The sequence below is a fragment of the Antechinus flavipes genome, chromosome 1, assembly GCF_016432865.1.
Source record: "Antechinus flavipes isolate AdamAnt ecotype Samford, QLD, Australia chromosome 1, AdamAnt_v2, whole genome shotgun sequence".
NCBI lineage: Eukaryota > Metazoa > Chordata > Mammalia > Dasyuromorphia > Dasyuridae > Antechinus > Antechinus flavipes.
In genome coordinates this window covers 408,745,981-408,763,114 of record NC_067398.1, presented here as the reverse complement: position 1 = coordinate 408,763,114, position 17,134 = coordinate 408,745,981, and the positions used below count along the sequence as shown (strand labels likewise).

Genomic DNA, 17,134 nt, shown 5'->3' with positions numbered 1-17,134 from the left:
ATGACTAGATGATCACTAGCATAATTTGTAATGTTACATACTGTGGATATCAAGTCTAGTACCAGCAAACCTTCATGATTGACATTAAATTAGCTCCATACCCTTTAAAATTCCACTGACCCCATTTACTTCTCTGTGTACTCCCATAACTCTACTTGACATTAACCACCAACCATCTCTTCTCTGTAGGAAGTGGCTGATTTATTGAACGAAGGAAAAATGTTGTACTACAATAAATTAAATAGTCAGCAGAAATAGGTGTTGCAATCTAGAACAGCCTCCTCATTTAATCATAACTGTGACCTGAGAAATATAGTAGGTGATAAATCTAAATCAGCAGAAAGAATGAAATGAGTTGGTTGCAGGATACTATTTGAGCTTTTGAATTATATTGCTTTTTAACTAAAACGTAAATGTCAGGGCTTCTGCTACCTGACCATCCCCTAAGTTATACCATTATGTATACAATTATTTTCTATTTCAGATGACATTGTGTAACAGAAATACTATTATCAGGAGAATATTTTAGTCATATCATAAGTACAGAGGTATATCCCAAAATTCTTTTCTCTACATTAAGTTTTCTCTTTCTGATGCTTTTGAGAGGCATAGATAAGAGAAACAAAAAATAGTAAGTATTTATATAGCAACTAGTGTCAAGCACAGTGTTAAGCATTTTACTAATACTGTCTCATTCGATTTTCACAATAACCTTCAGAATTAGATTATATTACTATTCCCATTTTATAGTTAAACAGGAAAATAGAGGTTAAGTGACTTGTCCAGGCTCACACAGCTAGTAAATATCTGAAGATGAATTAGGTCTTCCTAGGAATGTTGGGTCTTCCTAACACAAGGCCCAGTGCTGTATCCCCATGCACTCCTAGCTACCCAAAACGTCTAACACTTGAGAGAACAAATTTCCACTTTTTTGTCCAGGTTAATAAAGCAGTTCAGAATTCAACTCCATCTCCCTGATTTCAAGTCCAGACTTCTCTCCACTTGCTACCTAGATGTTACCAGGCTCAATGAGAAAAGTTAAAAGAGATGGAGAAATAAAGAGACAGAAACACACACACACACACACACACACACACACACACACACAGAGAGAGAGAGAGAGAGAGAGAGAGAGAGAGAGAGAGAGAGAGAGAGAGAAAGAGACATGAAGACAGAACTACGTTAACCAGAGAAACAAGAAAAAAAAAAATCGAAGTTTTTTTTTTCCTTTTTTTTTTTTTCCCTTCTTTAGGACTGTCCATTTAAGTAAGGTCTATTAAAAAATAATGAACCAAAAATCTAACTCAACCAACTAACAAAAACTAACTAAAAACCAAGAACTCTTGTTCCTAGACCATATGTGTAAACTTTAGCCATTTACTTTTCCTAATTCTGAAATTTTCTTTCAATTTCTTCTCAGCAATTGTGGTTCTCTTCATCACTCTCAGACGCAGCAAGAAAGAACCCCTGATCATTTCGGAGGAGGACGTGAGGGAAAATGTTGTCACTTATGATGATGAAGGGGGTGGAGAGGAAGACACAGAAGCCTTCGACATCACAGCCCTGAGAAACCCATCAGCTGCTGAGGAGCTGAAATACAGAAGAGATGTTCGACCTGAAGTGATGCTTACACCCAGACACCAGCCTTCATCCACTCTTGAGAGTATAGATGTTCAGGAATTTATTAAACAAAGACTGGCAGAGGCCGACCTTGACCCGAGTGTCCCTCCCTATGACTCTCTACAGACATACGCATATGAGGGTCATCGATCTGAAGCTGGGTCCATCAGTTCCCTGGATTCAGCAACTACACACTCAGACCAAGATTATAATTATCTTGGTGACTGGGGGCCGGAATTTAAAAAGTTAGCTGAACTCTATGGAGAATTAGAATCGGAAAGAACAAGTTAGGGATAAACATACTTGGAATTGATTCCTGGGCAACTGGATATATAAGCGCAAATAATGGCAATGTTAATTGATGGCAATAGTGCTGGGAACTGAGCAAACCTGCACACAGTCACTGTAGAAACAAGTGCTCTTTTCATGTGTGCAACTGGGTTCTTTGATTGGAAGTAAGTCAAATTTTGAAAATACAGAGGGAAAAAAAAAAGCTATTATTCCTTGTGTATATTTTTTAAATGCTCAATAAAGTCTGTGGTACCATTTCGTTAATATACCCTAAATAAGCCAAACGATGACATTTTATTGCAATGTGGTTTTTTTGTTTTTTTTTGTTGTTGTTTTTTTCCTCCCTCCTAAATCTTATTTGAAGGAAAATGAATACAAATGCTCCCAGTATCTAATGTGCAATGTTTGTAGAGATGGTGTCATGGAGGTGACCTCATCTAAATGGAGGTGAGCTTTGTATTTCCAATTCTCTCACGAAGTCCAATTGAAACTTTAGCCGGTACCCTGCTGAAATGGCAGACCTCTTTATTCTCCTCCCATTTGGGGTTTCAATTAAATTGGATGAAATCTTTCTGAAACACCAGGAATCCCTTATGTAAAGGTGTATGCCAAGTTCCTTTTTGCCCTCCCCTCTTCTTCTCTCCATAAGAAAATGATGGAGCATGGGGATTTGCTGCCTGTACTATTATGTATGCAACTTCTGAGCACCAAATGTGCACTGTTGCAGAGGGTGGAGACTGTTGTCTCTGTTGCCTTTTGTCTTCTTTCTTTTTACCTTCCCCCCCTGCCCCCCCTCCCACTGGAATTACTTTCACTCTCCCCCAGATAGAATGAATGATTTAAAGTTATTGTATACTCAGTGAAGCTGAGGAGATATGGGCAGAATTAAGGAAAAACCACAATAGAAGGAAATATTAACTTCTGCAAGTGTTTCAGTAACTCTTCCTGGATTTAGTGACTAGTAACTAATTCTATGCTGCACACTACACTAAAAATCAAATATCATTAAAAAGTTTCTATTTCAGATTAATAATTTTACTCATGAGAAAATTTGTTTTGTGTCTCGTGTTCCTTAACTAGTTAGCATTTTTTTAAAAGAAAACACAAATTTCTGCAATAAAGAGGAAAACATTCTCAAACTGCAAAGTTAATTTGAGTTAGCTCCAATTCTAATTGGTAGTCACTCATATTTTTGTTGGTTTTGTACTCTCCTCATCCCTGTGGTGCCTTCTCTTATATTCCAATTCCTTTCCTGTCTTCCCTACCTGTTTTATTTTTTCTTTTCCTTTTTGAAATATCATGAATTTAGTAAAACCAAGAAGAGGAAATTAACCTAGAAAGGAGTTTTATCTTTGTGGATTATGCAAAGACCATTCAAATTCATATAAGTGATTAAATTACTCTATATAAAACTCATGAAGATATTTAATGAGATAAGTGACATTTTGGTCTTCATAATATTTAGTAATTAGTTGTCAGAGCTTCCTGAAGTTGTAAGGGACCTGAAGAATACCAACTAAATAACTCCCAATTCCCTTCCAATTATATAGGGTTGGGGTCTGTTCAAAAGGAGTAATGATCAATAATACCAAAGCTTCTCCCCTACTCTTGATCTATATATCACAACTTATATTCCACACAAGTTTGTTAAGACAAATGTAGGATTGGATTATTTTTTTGGTTTTTTTTTTTTTTGGTGCAGAGAAGAGGGAGGAAGAGAAGAAATTTAAGTAAAAGTGATGTAAATATTATGAGATTAAAACAACAAAAGTATAGTTTGAGTTTGAGACTTGCTGACTTCTAAGATTTTTTTCAGATTCAGAAAATTCTGATTTTTAATATTGCAAGAGTATAAAATTGGATTTCTTTATCATATTCTATCAAGTCTATTCCATATTCTATCATTTATCTGATCAGATTATGCCCTGTCCTACATTCTCTTGCTTCCCATTAAACATTTAGATATGAAAAACCATAAGTATGACAAAGATACAAATACATAGCAACAATATATAACACCTAGAATGTAATGAGATGATGAATATGTTTTCTTATGGCTGTCACATATTAGAAGCTCCTCATTAGAGCTATTGAAGTATTGTGCTAACTCAATATTTTGATTAATTATTCAAGTTCTACAAAATCTCCTTGGCAAATTCTATACACACGTACACCCTCAACCCCCACCCCCCCTATCCCAACAACCCACCCCAATCTATAAGCAAATCTGTATTATGTTGGAAAGAGCTTTAGTCTTGGAGTTAAAAGATCTGGGCTCAGTGCTCTTTTATTAATGTCATGTGGCCTTGGGCAAGTCACTTAAATGCTTTAAGCCTTAGTTTCCTCATCTGCAAAATGGGGATAATAATACCTATTCTGCCTACCTCACAGGGTTGTTGTGAGGATGAAATAATATACAAAAGTGCTTGGAATTGTAAAGCACTATTAAAATATGAGGTATTATTATGTTTATATTTGGTCAGAGCAGTTATCTACTTCTGATTGGTCCATGATGCTTCCACATACTCACACAAACTCATGCATACATATATATGCATATATATAATCATATATATATATGCATATATATGATTATATTTTTAACATAAAATATATATTCGTAGGGCAACATCATGAAACAATCAGGAGTGGGGAGTTGTTGTTAACTAAAAATATATATTAGATGATGACATGTAAGCGTTCTCCTACCTAAGATGACTTCTTTTGAACTCCTTGTGTTTTCTCCAGATTGTTTCAAAGCCTAGTTGGCATGGTCTGTCAGTATATATTCTTTGGCAATGGGGAAAGGTAAGCATTTCAAAATAGTGGGAGAAACCTTTGTAAATCCACCAAATAAGCATAAGTTATAAAGGAAGTATTTTTTCCCCTTGGCTATTTTTATGGATTACAATCAAGTATCCCAATAAAACAATAAATATTGATCAGCTTTCTGATTCTACCCTTGTGCAAACTCTTGGACTTAGCATTTTTTTAACTGCCCTATGCTATTATATATTAAAATTTTGAAGCTTGGAACAAGGTATACAATTTAATAATTCTTGATTTATGTTTCAAGACTGAGGAATAAAATGTAATTTAGCTTTTTGCACTGTCTTAGGTTTCCAGGTATTGCTTTATCATTGTGTTTTACTGTGTAAAGCTCACTCAAACAAGAAATACAATTACTTTGGGGAATAGTCTAATGGTGCACATGCTCTGATTATGCTAATGTTGCTTTTTACACACACCTTGACAAGAAGACTTCCCCTTTGGGAATGACTCCATGTATTCATGTTATAATCCTTCACATATGTTCAGATACCAGAGTGCCAAGTTTTGAAAACTATGTGGAATCAAGATCATTCAGAGTTTTGTTTTGTTTTGCTTTTCATAAGTCACATTTTCAAATATTGTGAATTTTGAGTCAAAAAGTAACATAAATGCTCTGCTTACAAACATTAATATATTTCATTCTTCCTGACAAATAACTAGAACACTGTCATGGTTTCATAGGCCAAACAAATGTTTCTAGTATATATGATCTTCTACTTCCATTTTTGTTTTAAGAAATTTTTATAATGACTAATGGTTTCTGAGCCCTGGACATTAAAAAGATATTTAGAGAGGAAATGAACTTTCCATTGTCATGAATTATTATAATCTGTTAATTGCATTAATGGAAATATTTAAAATAATACTGTTATCAATGAATCCCTTTACCTAAGACATTACTTAAGAATTTCTTAATACCCAGACATTTCTTATTATTTCTTATCCATTAGGAAAATTCTAATATTCCTTATTTTTCAGAGAATTCTGACATATGTCCACAAGATGATAATTAAGTGATATAAATTTTTCTTAGTTGCTCATGGAAGAAAGCCAGCAAAAGGATTAATGAAACATATTTTCATATGATCCATGAACACAAACACTATGTTTTAGACATAGATTGGCACTTATGTGAATTCATCTAACTACTGTCCCTATGCTTCAGTTTGACTTTGTGAGTCTAAATGAAATATTTCTTGGATTGATTTACTTTTATACTAAACATAAAGTCTAATCTGACTATGTAATAAAACTATTATATATGTGAAGTACTGCTGAAGATAGAATCTTTTGAATCAGAAAAAAAAAATCTTATCCAAGATGCTGCTTATGGGATTTTGTTTAATATAAAATGTTTTTTTATTTCCTATAACAATTTAAATTAAATCAAGCAGATTCTTTAAAAAAAATACTAGAGAAAAGAGTTCGGGCCTTGTGCTTCACTACTTACCTTGCTATGTTTAAAGGATAGATCATTACCTAAAAGGGTGCCATTTCCAGAATTGAATTAGGGTTCCTCCAGGTTAGTAATATAGCTTTTGTAAAGTAAATTGTACATTATTATACAATGAGGCTGTCATTAAAAGTGAAGAAATATGTTTAATTAGTACTTTAATGGTTTAAGATAAAAGTGAAAAATTAAACCCCATAAATATAACCAATTTGTTTAACATCTTCAAGTTAGCATACAGCATAAAAGAGATAGTACCGTATCTTTTACTAGTGATGAGCATAGTAAAAATTGAGTTCACAAGAGGAAGGTTATTCCTAACTTTTTTTTTTTTAATTTAGCATTTTCTGGCATTCTATCCTTGGACCTTTAATCTTTGTCCTACTTACCTTAATAAGATTCTACAACACCTCTATAAAGCTGACCTCCAAATAGTCTTTAGCCCTGACCTTTCTTCTGATCTAAAGAACTAAATCTCCAGATGTCATAGGATATTTGCTCATGGATTATTTCATGGGTTGATCAAACTTCATAAATCTAAATCCATACTTATTATTCTTACTCTAAAACTTGATGCTCCTTCTGACTTTTGTGTGTACTTATGGTCATTTTCCGCCTCTACCTTTTTAAAAAGTTGGAAGTAGGAAAAAAAAACAATTTATTAAGCACCTTCTTTGCTTTACCAATATTGTGTCTCTTCATCCTTATAACAAGCCTCAAAGTTAATTATTATACTATGATGACACTTTTGCAGATGAGAAAATTGAGGCAGATAATGGTTAAGTGACATTGCCTAGTAACACAGCCTGAGAGGATTATGAACTCACAGGGATAGAACTCTATTCTGTAATCTTTGACTCTTTTCTCTTCTTTATTTCTCATGTCCAAAGAGTTACCAAGTTTGATAAATTGTACCTTAGCAATATTTTTGCCTCCATTCTCTTCTTACTAATCCAGTGGTTTTTAGTCAAGGATCCACATACAACTTTGGGGTCCAATGAGAGATTTTAAAGTGGTGTGGTAAAGGTATGAATTTATTAATAAAAAATGAGAATGGTTTTTATTATAATTGTTTTCCTTTGAAATCTTAAGAATTTTTATGCATTTGAAATATTTTCAAAGGGATTCATGAAATAAAAAAAGATTTAAGAGCCTCTGTATCATTTGTGCTATCTTAGTATAGACCTTCATTAATAGCTACCTAGAAAACAAACAAATACAAATTCCCTAGTTGTTAGAGCTATTTAAAAGAGGAAAGAACTGAACAAAGAGATTTTCTCTCAGCAGAAGTCTCCAAGGAAAGCCTGGTTGATGATTTGATGCATATTTTGTAGAGAGGATTTTTGTCCAGGAATGGGTGGTTGTAGTTGATGACCTCTGATATCCCTTCCAACTATAATATTGTGTAATTTTGATTTATTCTTTCTTTTCCTCTCAATTGACTAGTGATGATGAATAGGGATGCCAATGCCAGTGCTGTAGAACTTGAACACAATTTTTCTCCTTAAATATAATTGAACAATGTGTGAGGAATGTGCATAGAGTGAATGCTAAGCATTTAGACTTAACCTCCCCAGTGCTTTGAAAAATTGTTCAGAGTCCAGGAAAACATTATAACTGAAATACTTTCAGCACACAAAAGAGATTTCACACTATAAAATTTATTTGTTCTTGAAAATACCTTTCATGGTGGTTTTAGAAAGATTTCTCCAAATCCCTTATCTAGAATCTAGCATTTGGTAGCTCCTTTTAGACGCTAACTAAAAAAAAATAAACATAGGAGAAATCTACTGAGGAATGGAAACATCTTAAGCCTTTTCCAGAGAAAACCATTTGGTCTATTTTTACAGGAAAAATCATAAATTTGGAACTGACTTTCATTGGTTCAGCATATTTCTGCTTCATTTAGTGAAGACACTCACCCAAGGTAGTCTTTAGCAATTCAATAGAACAACCACTGGCTGGCCTGGAAACAGTGCCAAAGAAGCCTCTATGTTCAAAGTTAAAATTAATATAAGGTGGAGATTGCTTTTAGACCCCTTAGTGGGTTGATTATATTTAGTTGAGTTTCTTGGCTTTCATTTTCCAGGTTAGAGCAAATCTCAGACAATCCCTGTACACAATTGGGTTTAAAACATAAGCTATTTTATAGTTTTTAAAATTAAATGTAAACTAATAAGGAAGGATAAAATATAGGGGGTAAAAGTCTCCTGTAGAAGTTAAATTCATTCAAAATAGTTAAGACTTAGAACTTTATATATCCTACATTCAAAAATAACCTAATTCATATAGGACAAAAATTAAGATTGGACCTCAAAGAGCAGAATTATTGTGCTGCATTCTGCTTTTCCCCTTATGCCTCCAAGTAGCTTTCCCCCCAAAAAAAGTTTTTAAAATGTTATTTTGTGATATGAAATAGGGGAGGCCCATCTAATGTGACAATATAACTATTCAATACTGCTAAATTTACTTTAATAAATACATAGGTCAGAAATAAAACATTTTTAATAGAAGTATTCTTAAAAAAAAACAAAACAAAAACAAAAACGGGTGTTTCATTAGATGATGGGTTACTGTATTCATTCACTTGCCATGTTTACTGGTATAAGAGAACTTTACTGTATACACAAAAGAAACATCAGGCCCTATTATAGGACTTAAAAAAACCTCACCTTCATAAAAGCAAGCAAAATATTGATATGTAAGAACTTTTGAAATTATCATATCCAGTGCACATATTGTTCTTTCTGGGTTTTGAAGTTTGGTAGGTAGGGATATCTCAACTGTCAAAGAAGATTTTATCTAGATATCAATAATGCCAGTCAGAAGAGAAGAGCTATATAGCAATTAATGTGAGTAGTTTGAACACAGTAACTTCCTCTTGACACAGAATTTATTTATTTTGTATATCATTGCATCCTCTAGAATTGGCAAAGGGACATTAGGACTGCCTGGGTCATAGAAAGGAAATCTTTATAAAAGATTAGCATTGGGAAATGTCATGGGAACAAGGCCAGCAAGAGGCTTATAAAGTTAGAGATATGTTTTTTATCAGGATTTGAAATGTAGAAAAAAGGGTCAAAGTGGAGCAATAAATTCAACTCTATTTGTCAGATTACAAGCATTTCATTTTTTCATCTATAAAGATCTAATTGTTAAATCTTGCAAAGAAATAGAACACAAGAGCCATAGCAAAGCAGATAAGCTTCAAGAATATGATTGCAAACGGTTACCTCCATCTGTATCTTAATAAAATTTAATCTAAAACACCTACTAGGTACAAAAAGGAGGCACAAACATAAGAAACAAGCACTTGTCCTCAGGGCTCTTATATTCTCCTGGGATGAAAGCATTTCTACTTGGCTAGATTGATCACTGAAAGTAAATACAAATATATTGGTAAACAGAAAATCTCTTGAACCAAAGCTTGGCAAGAAAATCAGCTGTTTTCTTTCCTACAATCTAGGAATATTGTACATTATCAATTCAAATGCATTAGTATATCTATGTTAACAACTGTATAATATAATTTTTCCATTAGTGTTCAGTGGGAAAATATTTTTAAATGAAGACTCATTTATTTTATAGCTGAATGAATAGGCCAAACCTGAAAAATATTTTATTTCTTAAATCCTTGTATTGTTAGAATTGTCCTGTTTCCCACAGTTGCTTTTTTCTCTCTTTTACCTTCCTATCTCTCTTTCTCTTTCCTTTTCTAGCTTTCTTTCACATACCCCACTTTGAAAATTTTAGAAAAGCACTTTGAAATTCCCTGTAGCATGAATTCATCTATCTCATAGATTTTCAATCAAGTATGTTTTGACTTTCTGAAGCAGTATCATGCTGTTTTTATGGTTTTGGTCTTCCACACATACTTGTCCTTCCATCAATTATCTCACTTTAATTGACCCTATCTTCTGGTCTTCTTTTTCAAAAGTAATGCAAGAAAAATACCATTTAAAATTTTTTTTAAATCCCATCATCTTCCTGTCAATGTATTGTTTCATTTTATTCATGTAATTGGATCCCATATTTCTTTGAATATACATAGGTATACTTATATACAAACAGAAATATATTATATATATATATATAACAGAAGTTGCATAATCATTTTTATTTTCTTATTTTCCAAATATAGTAAAAGAAAAAAAGACTTTTAATATACACACAGCCTTAGTCCCAGCTTCAAAGAAAACAAACAGCCCTAATGATGAACTTGCAAATTGACTTTCTTTTGACTATAATCTTTAGTAAAGATTTACAAATTACAAAGTTGTTTTTTTTTCCCCCTTAAATATCTCTCTATTTAAAGCATACATCAGAAGATTGTTCTTAACTAATATTCTGCAAATTGGAAGCATTTTAGTTGTGTTATGTTATTATGTTCTACACATATAGAGCAATGCTGATCTGACCAAATGCTATTCTATTCATGCTCAGAAAGCATAGCACTAATAAACTTGCACCAATTAGCAGATCAGATTAATGGTATTGTTGAATTTACCTGATAATGCTCTAATCTTTTGTAGGTTGAGACACAATTTCTATCTGTTTCATCTTTGTAGACAGATAAAATTCCTGCCCCCAGTTAGTATTTTGTAATTTTTATTTTGTTTTGTTTTCCATTTCATTGGGGTGAAATAAAGTCTATCCTATATCTATTCCATTGTGTTATCTTGATTGTTTAAATTGTTTACATATGAGAAATATTTTTACTCATATTTTTGGCAGCCTAAACAAGATTTACTTGAGATTTCCAAAGGCAATTTTAGGTAGAAGTAAATGAATAACATTGGCATTCCCAACAGTGTACTGTTTTTACAGTCAAAGCAAAATGAGTCAAAGACAATAATTTGGTAAAACATGATGAATTGTCCCTATCTTAAATTCAATATTTATAAGACTAGAATTTGGAGATAGAGCCATAGATAAGAGCTAGGAAAAAAAACGTTGGATATCATCTCATATTAAGCTTTAAATTTACAAATGAAAAAGTGCAAGCAGAGTCCATTTAGAGACAAGACTAGGAATAAAATTCTGGCCTCCCAAGTCTGATTTCAGAATACTGAGCTATAGAAGAGTCAACAATAGATTGAGGGAATTAGCTCCTGGATGTGCCCATTCAATCACTTTTTCTCTCAGATTCCTCATCTGAAAAATTGATATCTTATCTTTCCTACTTATTATGTACAGTTCTTAGGCAACCGAATAAGAGATACTTTAGTCTAGAAGTAATCTGGTATCATAGATTTAAAGCTAGAAAGCAGTTAAAGGTCATCAAGTTCAATACCCTTAGTTTGTGGAGCAAAAAGTCAAGGTTCATTAACGCCAAATGATTTTCCACAACTAGAAACCGAGTTAGGAAATGAACTTGGATCTTCCTGATTCCAAATTCAACATTCTTTCCACTATACCACCTAGTTGCCTAAAATTTTAAGTGAACTTTTGCTCACTATAGTTTCAACAAAATTTAAAATGGAAATGAGTGTCTAAATGAACTCATGTAGAGGTAAGATATCTGTGCTCAGCTTTACATGAAGATATCAGTTGAAGAATGTTTTCTCTGATGTTAGATTAAAATAACAATTTTTCCTCCAGTTAAGAAAATGTTTGGTGTAATACCCATGTAGGAGAATTGAGAAATGACAAGTTAATTATGTAACCTTGAGAAATCCTTCATTGGATACTAGTTCTCATTTGGAAAATTAGGTTAATAACACTTAATTCCTGTTTACTTCAGTTTCCTCAAATATAAAGTGATGATATGGCATCTACCTTACAGGACTATGAGGAAGTATTTAGCATGATAACTAATACAAAATAGCTATAAAAATACTTATTTGCTTTCTGTTTGATCACTTAAATAGAAAACCTCCTTCAGAGGACTACTATAAGGGATATAAATTATAATGTATTATAAAAATGAATCATTAATATTTCAATTAAATAATCATTTAGGTACTTCATACTGAGAATCCAATTATTGTCTATATTTGGAGGAATTTATCTCCTGCTGTGTTTTTTTCCCTCTTTAGTCAATACTGATAAGACTGAGCAAAATTGACAATTATCATAGATTCATTTAAAAGAAATCCAAACAATATTCCTAAGGTCAAAATGTTTTTAAAATATTTCAAGATCTTTTAAGAGAGCTTATATAAAATAGAACTTATTTAAGGATTCTACTCATTAGGATTTGTTTATTTAAAGGGCCAATGTCTGCACAGTTAGGAGCTCAGAAGATAGATATCTTGCCCTGAAGTGAGGAAGAATCATTTTTGTGACTTTAAATCAGGTTTCAGACATTTATTAGCTGCATGGCCTTAGGGAAGTCACATAAGTCTGTTTACCTTGGTTTTCCCAACTGTAAAATGGATGTATTGAAGAAGAAATGTCAAATCAATATAGTTTCTTTGTTAAAGAAAATCCCAAATGATGTCACAAAGAGTCACACAAAACAGAACAACAAATCCATCTATGCCAATCCCATTGCTCAAATGAAGAAGTAAGTAAGTGTGGCAACAACAGAATTGCTGATTACTGTTTTGGGTTTTGTCTTTTTACTTTCAGCTCTTAGAACAGAGCCTTATCTATATTGGGTGCCTAATAAGTGATTATCAAATTGGATTATATTATATTGGAATGGTTCCAGAACTTTACATTTAAGGCTTAAACAAAAGCTAATTCTCCATTTTCCCCAACTATCCAAGTATATTTTGGACCCAGATTCCTTTGCATCAGTCTGTAATTCTTATTACTCAAATGGGAAATTTGATTCAATCAATAAACAAATATTGAACATCTTTTCCATGAAGAGAACTGCTAATACTTGAGGAAGATACAGACTTTTGGTAAGACTCATCCCTTGCCCTCTTGGAATTTACAGTTCAATAGAAGAATAAATACAAACAAAGGTATCTATAATATATACTAATACATGACAAGTTCATTAGAGGGACTCAAAAAGTTGATTTTGAACTCGGAGAAGGAGTAAGTTGCAGAGAGACTATCAGAAGCGAACAAAAATTTGTATTTTCCTAAAATGTCTTCTTTATTCCAAGGCTTTCTATTCCTGTTTATGATTTTACCATGCTCTTAATCATCTAGACTTCCATTCTTGGTTCTGGATTCTCCTATTGCAGTCAGCCTCAGATACATACTGTGTGGCCCATTTCCACTTTCATAACATCTGTCATATACAATTCCTTTCTCTTCACTCAGTCACAACGCTTTTCCACGTTCCTGTAAACTCATGTATGGTCTTTTGTAATAGCTTTCTGGCTGCCCTTCCTGCTTTAAGCCCCTTCCTCCTTTGTGGAGATCTTTTTCTTCTCAAAAACGCAGCCAGGTGATAATGTTGTGAGCTTTTTCTTCTCAAAAAGCAGCCAGGTGATAAAAGTTCAGATCTTTTATTATCTCCAATATAGCCCGGTTAGCTTAGAGGCCTATCTCTCTGCTTGGTTCCAAGAGCTCTCTCCAAATGTCTTTAAATCCAAAGGTCTGGTCCTTCAGCCTCTGCCTCTGCTTTCTTCAGCCTCCAGCCAGCTCCAGTCTTCATGTCATTCCGGTGAAATCTCGACTTGTAGCGTCTTCCTCTGAAGACCTTCTTCAACTGGCCCATTGGCCTATTTATGCTCCTTCCAGAGAGAGGGATTATGGGTTTTCTCCCATAGTGCTCTCTGGCCCAAAGAGCTTCAGGGGAGGTATGAACTCATTGAACTAAAGGTGTGAACACACCTAAGTAGAATTAGTTCTACTTAGTACCTTGTTTCAGGTTCTGCCCAAAACATCTTCTTGTAAGATTAGATCAACTCTAATTAGTTAGCAGTTAGTAAGGATTCCAACACTCCTTTAATATATCTTTTAATGAACTTCCAAATTGATCTTCCTAAAGTGAAGATCTGGACAGTACTCTGACCCACTCAATAAACTTCAGTGGCTCTCTATTACCCAGGATCAAACATCTTCTCTTTTCTTTATATTTAAAAGTTTTGACAACTTGTTCTCTTTCTATTTTTCTAGTCTTCTTGTACTGTGCTCCTTGTGATATATTTTATAGTTTAGCAATACCTATATTCTTGTTCCTCATACTTGATATTCCATCTCCTGATTCTCCCTGGTTTCCCATTCCTTTGATCATTTCCTTCATATCTGGGATGCTCTTTTTCATCAACTCTATTCAATTTCTTCCCTAGATTCCTTAAAGAATAAACTCAAATTTTACTTTCTTCAAGATATCTTTCCAGTCCTTCAAATATTTTCCTTCTTTGATTCATTCCCATTTATAGCATAAATATCTTGTGTGTACATAATTGTCTACATGTTTTTGTGCAGTTTAAATGAGAGTTACTTGAAGGAAGGTTCTTAGTTTTTGGTTTGGTTTTTGCTTTTTTGTAAACAACTAGCACTTTGCACAATGCTTGGCAAATTATAAGCTCATGATAATTGCTTGTTGATTAGCTGATTGACATTTGAGTTTGGCATTAAAATACTGGGAGGAATTCTGCAGACAAAAAAGGAGGAAAGAAATCATGGTACTTTGTTATGAAAGTCCATTCACTATATACTACAGATTGAACCTAATCTGAGAGCCACAAATTTGGGACAGGATAATTATGCTTTCTTTATAATCCAGGTCTTTTCCCTTCCTAATGCAATTATCCTTCATAGATATAAAGGAAAATTGGATTCTAAAAGCATATATACAAAAAGAACTATTAGGATAGGGGGAAAAAAATCAATGTTCTATATTAACCCAGTCATTTTATTAAAAAGTGCTTCTGCATGAAACCATTGATGCTTTTTGCTTTTTTGCTGCTGCCATTGTGATAGCTTCATTTTTTTTTTTCTTTCAGGGCTTGTCATTAAAGACTCAAGTGACACAGAGCATTGTTACTATCTAGAAGCATTTAAAAGAGCATTTGAAAACAAAAGGTCCACTGCATAGCAGTGCTATACCAGTATTATATTCATTTTTTTTCATGTTTGATCTTAAAGCTACACAGGCAAGGTTCAAAAGGGGATATCCCTGACATCTGTGAGGCTTCAAACTCTGCCTGTCATATGTCCAAAGGCTTTTTAAAGCAAAGCAAGACTAATGGTATCTGAAACTCAATGTCTGGATTTTATTGAGTCAGTCGAGTGTGAGGCCTAATTCATTATTTTACCATTTCATGTACTTGACTAGGTGGTGTCCTCCCCCTAACAGATGCAGGCAGATGGAATTGAGGGTCAATAGCCTGTCTTGTCCTTAATGACGGATTTAACACCTCACATATATTGGTATCTCTCTAACACCTTGTATTCATTTAATGGCCTGTCTTAAACTAACTTAGTATTCTTTTCATTTAAAGAAAGTGTCGGGGATTTGTATTTCAAAAACCTGGGCTTGGATTTGAACTATACTATTAATGACCTTGGACAAATTATTTAATTTTAATATCATTTTGGCCACTTTATTCACTCTATGTAGAATCTGGGTTTCCCAAAAAAGTTGAAGATATTCTAAATCTGCATTGAAATCTACACCAATAGCACCAAAACCCAATTGATCTACTTTTTCTCCATTTCTTTTTCCTAGAGTGTTTCTGGCAAGAAGCCTCAAAGCAAAGACATTTATTAAGATAAAAATATATTAGCATAACAAACTCATAAGTATGACAAATATAGTAATGGAACATTCTCTCTATAAATCTGTAGAAGATCTTCCCTAAAAAGACACACCATTGGGCAGAAGAGAGAACACATAAGGCTTACACATTAAGGATTACATATTTAGGGAACATTAGTGACCAGACCAGGGCACACTACAAGTCTGTTGATAATCTTCTGACTATATCATTATATGTCTCTGATGTGGATATTCACCACGGAGTCTGAAATTGTTTATGTTCTCCATTGGCTGTCATAGCATAATTGCTGTAGCCTTCTAATGGATCAGGAGAGTTAACTTTAAAATGTGTTTTGCCTGTTCATTTATCACTCAGAGGATAAACTGCAACCTTTTGAAAATATCCAATCTATTGTCAATCTCCTTGTTTTCTAGGTTTCTAAGGAGCCTTCTTTCCTCCAACAATGAACCAGGAACAAGCATATACTTATTACCTCACACCTTGACTATGGTAATAGCTTGCTAGTTGGTCTAGCCTCAATTCTGTCCCTCTTCTATTTACCTATTGCATTGAACTTCCTAGAATTCATTTCTCATAAAATTATTCATCAACTAAGGAAGGAAAGAAGAAAGGAAGGAAGGAATGAAAGAAGGAAGGAAAGAAGGAAGGAAGGAAGGATGGAAGGGAGGAAGGAAGGAAAAGGGGGGGGGAGAGAGAGAGAGAGAGAGAGAGAGAGAGAGAGAGAGAGAGAGAGAAGAAAAGGAGGGAGGGAGAGAGAAAGGAATTTATATTGTAGATATCTCGTTTTTATGTAGTTGTAATTAACATCTGACACATATTAGATGAATGACTGACTACTCACCTGTCCAACTAAAAATAATGATCAACTGATTTCTCTCCACAGTAACAAGTCTGTCAGTTCACAATTCTCTGATTCAAGTTTAGGACTTCTTCCCTCTTTCCAATTTATTTACAGTCAATTCCTCATTGTTGACCTGCATTCCTCCCTCAAGCCATTTTTGGAGGTTATACTCCAAAAAAATGCAAAAGGCTGTGTCTGTCTGAGCCTCCTCTATTCCTCTGTGTTCCCCAGTTTCTCTGGAACTACCATACAAATAGTGAGATTATAATGGCTAAGTAAAGATATAGAGAGCCTATTAGACTTCTCCAAACCTTTGTTCTGATTTCCTGACTTTGTCATGCAAATGTGGCCAGCAACAAATGTCCCAGGATTTAAGTGACCCTTCATGTAAAATGAGAGGCTTGGTATAGATGGTTTAAGATCTCTTTCAATCTTAAATCATGTAAAACCTTTATTGAGTGTTTA

At 33.7% G+C, this 17,134-nt stretch overlaps 1 protein-coding gene across 1 annotated transcript in view; it reads left to right on the top strand.

The window, feature by feature from the left end:
• Nucleotides 1–10,859, top strand: part of CDH18 (cadherin 18) — a 518,729-nt gene extending 507,870 nt beyond the window's left edge. The window contains exon 12 of the mRNA XM_051969876.1: nucleotides 1,421–10,859. Coding sequence (XP_051825836.1) covers nucleotides 1,421–1,911 — 491 coding nt within the window. The 3' untranslated portion in view covers nucleotides 1,912–10,859. The remainder of the gene's footprint in view (nucleotides 1–1,420) is intronic.
• The last annotated feature ends 6,275 nt before the right edge of the window (nucleotides 10,860–17,134 follow it).